At 46.4% G+C, this 12,292-nt stretch overlaps 1 protein-coding gene across 1 annotated transcript in view; it reads left to right on the top strand.

Annotated features, from left to right (window-relative positions):
* NOC3L (NOC3 like DNA replication regulator) overlaps nt 1–11,423 on the top strand; it is a 433,719-nt gene extending 422,296 nt beyond the window's left edge. The window contains exon 21 of the mRNA XM_069239851.1: nt 11,038–11,423. Coding sequence (XP_069095952.1) covers nt 11,038–11,169 — 132 coding nt within the window. The 3' untranslated portion in view covers nt 11,170–11,423. The remainder of the gene's footprint in view (nt 1–11,037) is intronic.
* Nucleotides 11,424–12,292: the final 869 nt, after the last annotated feature.

Below are 12,292 nucleotides of genomic sequence, written 5' to 3'. Positions count from 1 at the left end.
GGCCCAGTTCCCCAGCACTCTATCCTGCGACGCTCAACTCACTGGGTTGTTCTCCGGCAGCGTGGAACCTTCTTTTGTTGTGCTGCATCAACCGCGTTTTGCACCTCCTTTGAACCCGGGTCCTGCAGCTCCTGGGGGTGCTGGCTGGCATCCTGAGGGCTCAAGTGCTGAGAGCCCCCCTCTTCCTCCTCACACAGAGTTGAGGCCTCCAGGTCCCTCCTGGGTCCATCCAGCGCCATTATGACACAAAACGCACTTTTGGCGTAGCCAAGGCTTGTTGGGGACTTCCAACACGAAATCATGTCTGCAACGATCTTCATGCGTGGGACATCTTTTGCATCATGCAGGAACCTGCTGGCAACTTCATGGGTGCATTCCTGCAGTCTTCAACTAACCAGGGACTCTTCTTTTGCACCCTCTTCTGGGTTGGCAGGGGCTCCTGTCCTTCCTGGAACTTCTTTCGACTTCTGGAGTTGGTCCCCTTCCTTTGCAGGTCTTTAGGTCCAATAATCCAGCAGTTGTTTTTGCAGACTTGGTTGGCTGCTGCAAAATCCCAAAAACGAGGTGTAGTGTGCCCTAGGGAAACTTGCAGTACTTTACTCCTGTTTTTCTGGGCTCTTGGGTGGGGTAATTTACTTACCTTTACTGTATTCTTACTCTCCCAGCGATTCTGCACACACTACACTTTGTCTAGGGGGGAGTTTGTGATTTGCAATCCACTTTCTTAGTATATGGTTTGTGTTTCCCTTAGACTTATTTTCTCCCATTGCATTCTATATGATTTCCTACTGTTTGCATTGTTGTATGACAATTTACTTGTCTAATTTTGGTGTCTAGTGTATATATTGTGTATAATACTTACCTCCAGAAGGAGGATTGTCTCTAAGAGATTTTTGGTACTGTGTCACCCAAATAAATACCTTTATTTTCTTTTGGTAACACTGAGTATTGTCTTTACTTGTGTATGAGTACTGTGTAACTGCAATTACCTCTATCAGCCTAAGCTGCTAGAACACTACTACTTCACTGATAAGGGATAACTGGCCTTGGTATATGGAGTAAGTACCCAAAGTAGCCACTACAAACCAGGCCAGCCTCCTACAGGGACAGGTTGCTTCTTAAATCTACTTGTCCTGTAAAAAAATACTACTTGTCCCTTTGGTGCCATGTAGTGCGGCAACAAATTATGGTAGCAATCTCGTTATGTAAGAGCTCTGATATTAGCCTCTCTCATTATGCCAGGACTACTACTATAGTAAGTCTTGAATACTTGCAATTTCAATACCTACTATAGCAGTTTCCTTATTTTGCCACCTTTCTGTAGATCTACATACTGGGGCTGGAGGAAGCAGTAAGCAATAGTTCCAGGGCTGGAATGCCTTTGAGTCTGCAAACATGCAAATTTGCATGTTTTAAGGACTTCCACCAACTCTTCTCTAATCTTTTCCCATAATGAGAAAGGCTGGAAATGTACTCCTTACAGTGGCAGAAGTAAAAGTTCTTTCAAGGTTGGGAAAAAAAGTGGTTAGAGGAAAATGAACTTGTAAACGCTCAATAGATTTTCACATGAGCAAATCTACACTTGTATATTTGCTCATGCTAAAATACAGTTCAGAAATATTTTCTAGGAGTATGATTCCCTGGTCTACTTTTGCAAGCTCTTGTGAATTCTTGAAAGCCACTAATTTAAAGACGTATACCATTGGTGCACTTTTGTGACTTTAAGAATTGGGTCCCTAATTAGGTCTGGTGTTAACAAAGACATTTTAATTTTATTAAACTTCTATTTCTCTCTATGTTGGCTGGCTTTACTGTGAGTGATTGCATTCTGCTGTTCCACTAGGAGTATATTGGCACACAAAGTAGTTTTGTTCAGTGCCAGGAACTACTGTGGCAATTAGTGTTGTAACAAAGCTGGAGGGGGCCCCTGCAAACAACATGGAAGACTCAGGTGTGTGCTGAGGTAGCCCCCTGTAGGGCGTTGCAGGGGGCTTTGCTACACCACTGGTGGCAATGTGTGCTTTGTGAGACAAAAAACTTTTTTTTTCTTTTTGCCAGTGTTTGTTACAGTGGTGAGGGCCTGGCAGCTCCCATAACAATAAAGTGTTACAAAAGCCATGTGAAAACAAGACATGCAATGACGAAACCAAAAGACTCTAAAAAAATGTTGGATCGGTTGGCTTTGCTTGTGCTTGTTTGTTTTTATGCTTCCCATAATCTTGTTGAAAATGGTTACACTGATTTTCCATTAGGAATATTTTTTTGAAATACTAGTATGCATCAACACATTTTACTAAATGACGCTTCAAAGAAATAGCACCTAAAATTTCATTGTAGCGAAGCATTTCTTTTCCCTACTTGCACTTTTTTCTGAACATTTTATTTTGAAAGCAAAGAATCATCACTCTTGCTTACAAGCTTTTGCAAACATTTGCATGTAATCAGAGAGCATTCTGAGAGCATTATACTTAGCCTCATATTGTTAAACTTTTCAAACCTGTGTGTGTACACTTTGTTTTTTGTTTTACTCGAACCACTGTCAGTAGTGCAGTGTGACCTTAAAACGTTTGTTTACAGCGCTCATCCTAATAATGAAGGCTTTTTAATAATGACCATCAATACACGTGTGAACAGCATTAACATATGAACACATATATTACCTCCACTGCAGACAGTCACCTTCTTGGTAAAATGGCAGCTAAAGGATTTGTGCTGCAGGGAGTGGGCCTATTAGTCCCAAGGACAAAATAAACATGAAAACTTGTTGCCCTTGACCCCAAACAAAATATCCCGGGCATCGGGCGATAGGAATTCCACATCCCTGCGCCCACCCCGACACAATGACATCAGTTCCCTTTTTTCCACACCTTCCAGGTGGATCCAGAGTTACGTTCTCTGAGAGAGTTTCCTCACTAAAATATTTTTATGTAGATGTCCATTAAAGACCCCCACTCTATTTGTTTTTGGTGTCTCGGTTACAACCACGACTCATGGAAATGTGAATTCTGCTGCAGTATCTACCCAAAGGCCTTATAAGTGCGGGAAGCATAGCTCTTTATGCCCAGAGACAAATGTCAGAATCTGCAACATTCAAGACTTCGTTCAAGGTCCCTTCCTCACATTTTTCTGGGGGAGGGGGTGCTGTTTGACATTAAGGCAGTTGCCTCTCCTTCAAGCAGCCCACTCTGGCAGCTCCACTGCACCCAGCCCCAGGGTGACATCGAACCACCTTGACACTGCAATCCCTTTCCTGCGTCCCTCAGCATTAAACCCTCTGCCCCCTGAGTTTCTGTCTCTAGGATCTTATCTAGCAGTGTTCTTAAATGCTAAGTATTCCATATTCTCAAAATCTTTGATGCCGTCTGAAGTTACTACAGACCCCTCTGCTCCATACGGCTTCATATTATGTTCTTGCCTATGGCCCCAAAGCCCCTCCATCTAATACCACGTTGGGCACCCCACTGTTTCAATCCTGTGTTTTGCTATACAACACTGAAACCGATGAAGGTTTGAGTGGCCTGACTTCCACCACCGTCAGAACTGATGCCACAATGCCAGTCTCCAAAGTAACGCCATAAGCCAGATCACAAAGGGAAGCACAAAGAGAAGAGGAGGAATACAGGAGCAGACTCCATGCTATTTTTGGGACCGACTCTGATCCCCTAGATCCTTTCCCTTGTGGGGACACTGGTGGTGATGGAGATCAGGGGCAGTACTGTCAAGGCCTGTCCTCTGTGAGTGCACTTGTGTACCTCCCCAGGGTTGGCTGTGGATTTCCCCACTGGTTCAGCAATGCCTGAAGTTGTGTCAATTAATAAAGCTAAAAGGTGTTGGCCCTGCAACTGCTGATGACTCACAGTAAACGAATGTCCTTACAGAAGTTTTCTTGCCATCTCTACCAACTGCAAAACCTCTTCTTCCCTTTAATAATGCCATTCAGTCATGGTACCATGGTAGAAACCATGTTCTACCCTGCAGTAAGTAGACTAGTGCACACTGCTATTGCCCTGCTCTAGGTGGCCAACTCGCTCTCAACCCACCCTTCGTCTGAGAGTTTGGTTATACAAGCCTCCTGCTCTTATGGTCAGTCGGGGGGACCTTCCCCACAGCTCTGTCTGACAAAATCAAAATGCCTAGCGGCTTGAGGGAAGGCCTTTCTGGTGGGGAGTATGGCCATGAAATCCCACAACGTCAACTATCTCCTTACATACTACACCCATGCCTTGTACAATATGGTACAGATGGTGGTGCCTCTTGAACCAAAGGACATGTAGCTCATTTTAGCCACTAAAAATTGCAAGACCGTCTCCAGTCCATTATCAAAACTGGTCTGGACGTGGCAGATTATGTGGCCCAGGCAATGGACACTACAATCTCTAGTCAGACTCGTGCCTGACTCTGAAATTCTAACTTTTCTCCTGTGGTTCGGGCTAATCTGATGTATTTGCCCTTTGATGGGGTGTGGTTGTTTGGCAAAAAAGCTGATTTGGCAATAAAGTGGTTCGGAACGAATAAAGCAACAGCCCTCTCTCCCACACTATTACTCCACTTTTTAGGGTTAATCTCCAGTTTCAGCATTTTCCTGCCTCCTTGAGGGGCTTCTAATTTCGCCAACACTAGCGACATCAACCTCTGCAGCAACTACAACCAAACCTGCTGGATAGACAATAATGTGTCAGAGCCAGAGAGAAGGGCCACTGATTCATCCAGAAGCCCCTCGCCTCCTCTGCACCACCAGTAAATCAGTCTTAATTTGTTTATCCAATAATGCTTGGAGCCTGTGAGAGGGTGGGTGTTCAGCTTTCTCCCGACCTAGGAGGTCCCTGTGCGCCTCCAAGTCATAAAAAGGAGGTACACCTTTCCCTTTTTTCAGGATCCATTCACTATGCCCCTAACACCCTCCTCTTCCTTTCCAGACCACCTAGCCATATTACACCAGGTGCTGGCAGCACTTTTAGAGAAAGGAGTAGTGAAGTTAGTGCCAAAACAGGAAAAGGCCCAAGGATGTTACACATATTGCATGGTGCCCAACGTGGATTTCAGTCTGTGTCTGATCCTGGACCACGGGGAATTGAAGTTCCTACTCAGGAAGAAAAAGGGCAAAATGCTGATTCTGGCTTAAGTTTGGCTGGTGTTGGAGTTGGGAGGCTGGATGGTATCTCTCGACCTGAAGGATGTGCACTTCCACACCCCTATCCTGTTGTTGCACCAGAAGCACTTCTGGTTTGTGGTGGGCTCTACACATTACCAATTTGCTGTATGAACCTTTGACTTACTTCAGCGCCTTGACTCTTCATAATGGTAATGGTGCTGGCCCATCTCAGATGGCCATGTGGCACATCAACATGCAAGGGTAAGCAGGGTCTCACCTCCTGTACCTGGAAGTCTTGAGGCGGTGGTCACTGTCAATCACCTATCGGGGTCTCTGATAGTCAGAGCCGGTGTTACCATGCCGATCATGATCGGAGTTTTCTACCAGGATTAGTCAAACCCATTTTCACCCAGTGGGTAATCTTTAGGTGGACTTATTTGACAAGTCAGAAAATGCTTAATGCCAGCAGTTCTGCACCCTCCAGTATCTGTTGAAGGGAGCCTTGGGGACGCTTTCAGTTGAGGCCCAGAAGGACCCTCAAGACAATATCAGAGACCATTCCAAGAAGGCCAAATCACCACCCCTGCTCTCGCCAGAGGCGTTCCAATTGCCGGCAGCAGCGTGCATGTTCCTACCCACCTTTGCTAAGCATTATGTTCTGGATTCCAAGGTTCAGAGAGACAGCCACTTTCCAGATCTGTTCTGCAAGATTTCCTTGTCTAACCATGTTTCAACCCTTCTTCAGGGGCAAGAGTTTTGCTCTGTAATCTGTTCTACAGGTGAGGAATCTGCAGGTAGAAGCATCCATCAGAAGAAAATGTTACTTGCTGTAACAGTCCATCTGATGAATACTGTGTCTACCTGCCGACCTCACCTGCTTGATGGATGTGTTATAAGGAGAGTTAATTAGATCATAATTTTTATTTTGTTACTGCACTACTCTATCTGATAAGAGACCTCTACCCTCAGATTCCTTACCTTAAACTTTTGAGCAGTACCCCTATGTGCCAGTAGGTTGCTCCTTGTCTGTGGCATCGGCTCCAACCTCACCAGAAGTGATGTAACTTGGCAGGTATGTAGGCTCCAGCTGGCATGTTGATGTTAGTTCTTTCCTTTCTGCACCAGATAGCACAGACCAGTGAAGAGCTACCCATAATCACTTTTTTAGGAGATTCTTTTCTCTTGGTGTGACAGGATGCCCCCCCCCCAAGAAACCAGCTAGTTTTGCACAGTGTGGTGCCGGTCACAGGCAGTTGTCTGTTATAGACCCCCACTTGGTAAGTCTATGGTGCCTCAAGACAGACCACAACACAAATGCCTGAGAGGATTGCTGCGCCACGCACCTCAGGCCAGTGAGGGAGTGCTCCCTGAAGCTCTTCATCTCCTGGTGTCTTAAGACCCTGTGACAATCAAGATCCTGGTTGCACTGAAGGTCCTGGAAACACACTCTGAGTCACACCCGACAGTTGTTATCCCGGTTTAAGTCGTGATCAGATAATTCGCATAGAAAGAAGAAATCTAAGAAGTCATAGAGGTCTTCGACTTCTCCAGGTCCATCCAGTTTTCCGGATGGGACAATTTTGAGAATACTATGAGGCCATGCACCACATTGTTAGCACAGGGCATCCCAGCCCCTCTGGAGTGCCTTCCCCGTCTAATGGGTTCAGGAGTGACCCCTACTCAATGTCCTCCAGTGGGTTCTCCTTTGGCACCAGTCAGGCCCCTTGGATCCGCTACGCGCAAGACTGAGACTTTAACCGTCTCCCGCACCTATACTGACACTCCGAGACGACACCATACTCATCGCCCTCAACTCCAACACAGGGTAGGACCGGTGACGCACAACGCCGGTCCTGGGTTCGTCCAGTCATGCCTTCGGGGCCAGAGCTAGGGACTTTTGTCTTTGACAGGCCTGGTACAGTTGACGAATGGGAGGGATATTGTGACCCTGATGAATTTTGCGACTCATGGATAAAACGGAGGACACCTGGTATGAGGATATGGCAGAGGCAAGTGGGCTCACCTGGCACTGGCCTGGTCTCCCCTCCTACTGTGGCTAAGGAAGAGAAGGCCTCTTTCACTATGGTGGTGCACAGGGCAGCTGAGGTTGTGGACCTTCAGTTGCCCTCATTGACAATCAAAACTAACCTCTTTACATAGGTGCTTCAGGCAGGGACTGCCCTCTCCGAACCCTTGCTCCCCTTTAATGAAGCTCTAACCTACATCCTTGGGCCTGGTCCAAGCCTTGCACAGAGGTTCCTGTGCACAGGATAATTGCCTGCTGCCACCACCCCACTCCAGGGGACCCCAGTTTCCTCACCCTGGAGAGGTTGTTAGTCCAGACCTTCACTTCCAGAATCAATCCTGGCACGCTCCCTTCCACCGCATAGGGAATCGAAGAGGCTGAATACCTTTGAAAAGCGAATGTTCTGCAGGCCTAGCACTGCTGTAGGTGAACACTGTGTCTCTTGGGCGGCTATGCATTCAATCCGGTGCTCGGTTGCAAAAGTGCTGCCTACAGTCTCAGAGGAGACCCGGGCCGTACTCTCTCAGGCTATTGCCGACAGGAGAAACGCTGCAAATTTCGCCATTCATTGTGGTCTGGACACAACCAACTTGCTAGGCAAAGCAATTTCTTCATCGATGGCCCTTTGGCGCCATGCCTGGCATTGGACTACTAGTTTTTCTGGAGATGTCCAAACATCGCTTATGGACATGATCTTTGATGGCTACCATCTCCTCTGAGAGAAGGCAGACTCTGATCTAGAGTGCTTTAAGGACTCCAGGGGTACAGCCAGGTCCTTGGGCCTCCTCCCCTCTCAGATCTCCCTTTGCCCCTTTTGTGGCAACAGAAGGGGTTTCTAACTATGTTAGTACCCTCCCAGCCACCACCGCCAGCAAGCTTCCATGAATTTCCGTACCAGAGGACACAGTACCAACAGACCATGTGGGATAGGTAGCCAGAGGTCTGTCCAACCCATCACTCATCAGGCAGCCACAGCCTCCAAGCCCCTTTAGTTTGCCCTCCTAGCAACTCGGGCATCCAGTGGGGGGCAAGATACTCAGTCATCTGCTCCACTGAAGGTCAATAACATCAGACCATTGGGCACTACAAATTGTACAAAGGGGCTACTCGATCCCATTTGTGCTACCCCTCTACCCATGCCACCCACGTACGACTAGTTGAGGGAGGACCACCTTTCCTTACTCTGCCAGGAAATGTCGGCTTTCTTGGCCAAGGGTGCTGTAGCGGGGATGCCGGCATCAGAAGTGGGTCATGGTTGTTATTTCTGCTACCTTCTGGTGCCCAAGAAGGACAAAGGTCTTCATCCTAGCCTCGACCTACACATTCTCAATCTTTCTCAAGCAGGAAAAATTAAAAATGCTCATGCTCGCTCAAGTTCTATCTGCACTGATTCTGGGAGACTAGAGTTGGCATTGGACTTGCAAGACACTTATTTTCAGATCCCAGTCCTGCCCACCCACAGACATTCACAGATGGTCAGGAGCACTTTCAATTTGCTGTGCTCTCTTTTGGCCTCACCAGCGCCCCTCGGGTGTTCACAAAGGTGCTGGCGTGGTTGAAGTACACCTGCAAAGGTCTGGGGTTCCAGTCATCCCACTACCTCAACATTTGGCTGTTGAAGGCAGGCTCGCCCAAGGCATCCGTCTTCCACCTCCAGACTTCGGCGAACCTCCTACACTCGCTGGGGGCACACCGTCAACATGTCAGTCACACCTGACTCCCTCTGAGATGCTCCCTTTCATCGGAGCTGTTCTGGATGCCGTGCAGTTTGAGGCTTATCCTCCCGAACAGGGAGTCCTGGATATTCAGGATATGTTATTGATGTTTCAGCCTCTGTCCTGGGTTTCAGTGAGACAGAGTCTGAGGCTGTTGGGCCTCATAGCTTCCTGATAGTGAAGGAAGCCTGCTGGCGTATGCGAGCTCTCCAGTGGGACCTAATGCTCCAATGGGTGGTGAATCAGGGCAATCTCTCTGACAGGGTCTTAGAGGGAACTGCAACAGATTTGTAGGGGTGGCTGAAAAACTGCGATTGGGTCAGTTGCACACCCTTCTCCCTTCCCCAGCCAGAACTGTCTGTACTGACAGGAGCATTACTCTGGCGCTGCGGCAGCCACCTGGGAGAGGTAAAGATCAGAGGACTGTGGTCTCTGGCAGAGTCTGGGCTTCACATAAACTTGTTGGAGCTTCAGGCGATTTGCTTTGCATTGAAAGCCTTTTTACTCTCTATCAAGGGTAGGCTGTTGCAGATGTTCTCGGACAACACTACTGACCATGTGGTACTGCAACAAGCTGTGTAGGTTGGGGTTGTTGACCCTTTGTCCAGAGACTCTTAATCTCTGGACATAGCTGGAACACCAGGGCATCTCTGAGGTGGCTTAACACCTTGCAGGGTCTCTGAATTCCAGGGCGAACAAACTCAACCATCAATGTCTAGCGTGTCATGAATTGCATCGCCATCCGGAGGTGGTGCAAGGTCTCTTTCAAGAGTGGGGAGAGCCTTGGTTAGATCTGCTCACCACCTCGAGAATGTGCATACCTGCCCCACTTAAATCAACACATTTGGGATGCTTGAAATAAACTCAGCCACTGGTAATTACTCAGGCTGCATCCCAATCCATTGTTATTTTGCAGGCCATGCCATCTCAGTTTGGACCGAGCTATATGCAAATCAGTCTAGACCCTGCTCCAGTGGCAACAGTTCAGCCCCAACTGCCAAGCCAGTTTCTCCCTGAACTCAGAACACAAGCAACCCACAACTGGTTTTGCCCCTGTTATGGGATCATCAGCCAGGTATAGCTTGGTTCCAGTGACACAGTACGGCCTGGTCATCACTTTCCTGATGTACATGCCTTTTAAGCCATTGCACAACTGGCCTCTTCAGGTATTGACCTTCAAGACTGCTTTTTTAAGTGGCCATTACATTGGCCAGGAGGGTCAGCGAGTTGCAGTCACTCTCAGTGCATACTCCATATACAACTTTCTACCTGACAAACCGGTTCTCCTGACATGTGCCTTCTTCCTTCCAAAGTTAGTCACTCCTTTTCACTTAGACCAGACCATCACCCTGCCTACCTTTTTTTTTTTCCCCCACTTCATCGTTCTGTGGAAGAGGAGAGACTTTACCGTCTGGACCCAGAAAAGCATTGTTCTGCTCTGATCGCACAAAAGACTACAGAGTCGGTAATCAACTCTTTGTAGATTATGATGTGCCAAGAAGGGGAAGGCTGTGCAGAAACAAACCATCCCCTGATGGATAGTACTCTGCATAACCATCTGCTGCGCAGTGGCCAAGAAGCAACCACCTGAGTGTGTGCAAGCTCATTCTGTCAAAGCCAACGCTGCAACCAGTGCGTTAGCTCACAGACTTTCGGTCCGAGACATCTGTCAGCCTGCAATATGAGCTTCCTTGCACACATTTACTAGGCACTACTGCCTGGACAATGAGGTCTGTGGAGATGGCCATTTTTCTGATTCAGTCCTGCAGGAGATTGTGGTCTAAATTGGGTTTGCAGACCCGCGTCCAAGGAGGCATTGCTTGGATATCTGTTCTTTAAGGAATCTGCTGCTAGAAGTCTATCAGATGAACAAGTTACTTAGTCATGTGGCAGAGCCTCTATCTAGCCTCAGATTCCTAACAGACCCTACCATCCTCCCCGCTTTGAGACCTGTTTAAAGGATGAAGCCCTCATTATTGTGAAATGCAGTTGAATACATTTGTTTGTCATTTTGATGATAAGAGGTGCATAATTGTATAGTAAGAGTTGCTTCTGTAAAGCTTTTCTACAGAGTGAAACATTTTATGTTAACTTTGTCTTTCACATCCCTTTTTGCAGTGTCAATAATTGTATTAGGCATTTGAAATATATATCAAAATGCATTCAGTTTTAAACACCAACTGTTCTGTCTCAATAATTTGCAGGCATCATTCATGGAAAAGGATTCATATTTGAGTGAGGACTTGAAGGAGTTTATAAAGTCACATGTAATTAGTTCTTCTACAAACATGCAGCTGGAGTATGCTCAGCATTTAAAATCAAAACTGTGTAACTGACCGGAGCAACGGCCTTTGGAAGTATCATTGTAAAAAATGAAGTGCCAACAGCTTGCGTAACTCGCACCGAGGGGAAAGGGATGCAGCTACTTCGTATATTTTTAATTGGAGAGAGTGATGGACTGTACATGATGATGACCGACAGACCAGTTGAAGCTACATTTGTGGATCATACGTGCCTGTGGTCCTCGAGATATTAATGTAATATTTTTGCATATGTTACAAAGGAATGAGTAAAAAATGTGTTTAAATTATTAATGTCTCATTCGAACGCCTATCATTTCAACCATGACTTTATCATGTTTAAAGTAACAGCAGCATTTGTTCACATTTATTATTAAAATCTCATTATGGTGAACACTCCCTTAGCCTCAGACAGGAATCCCCGATCGATCTGAAAAGCCACAGCAATTAAGGCACCTGAAGCCAAACATTGTCGCACAAGTGCAATTATTTATGTTTAGTTCTAACCACAGACAACTTAAACTGTCCAGTACATGGGTCTTGAAACTGGGGGGCGGGCCTCCCTAAGGATGCCTCAAGTAATTCCAGGGGGACGCCAGGCTCTGGCCAAAAAACCATTATGCTAATAACAGGGCTTTGTTTTAAGCTGAAAAACATGAGCAGCAGTAAACCGCTCTGAAATGGGCCATCACTAACATGTTTTGTCATTTATATTCAAGCTTGGTACTATGTGTCAAAAGGGACTCCAAAACCCCCACCCCCACTTCTTATAATCACACTGTGGATACCTTTCCACGTTAATAAGGCTTGCCTGGCCAGAATAGTATGTTTGACTTTGTGTATTTGATTGCATTCTTAAAACAGTACCAGAACATAACTACAATGTTTAAATAAGTGTAGACATATTTAAACATTGGCAATTTAATAGAATTGGGAAAAATTCAGCAGGGGGAGGGGGGGTGATTTTTTTTTTTTTTTTTAAGTTTGAAGACCACTGGTCCAGCAGAACTTGTCACTGGTTTTGTTAATTTGTACATGGGGGGGGGCTTCAGAAAATTATTTCTCTTTCACAATCAGGTTGTTAAATGTAATATTTCAACTCCTTTGGAATAGAGATGTGTTCTTTTTAGGAGCAACACGGATTAAAGGGACTACTTAG

Source organism: Pleurodeles waltl, chromosome 6, assembly GCF_031143425.1.
Source record: "Pleurodeles waltl isolate 20211129_DDA chromosome 6, aPleWal1.hap1.20221129, whole genome shotgun sequence".
Classification (NCBI taxonomy): Eukaryota; Metazoa; Chordata; class Amphibia; order Caudata; family Salamandridae; genus Pleurodeles; species Pleurodeles waltl.
This window is presented reverse-complemented; position numbering and strand designations above follow the sequence as displayed.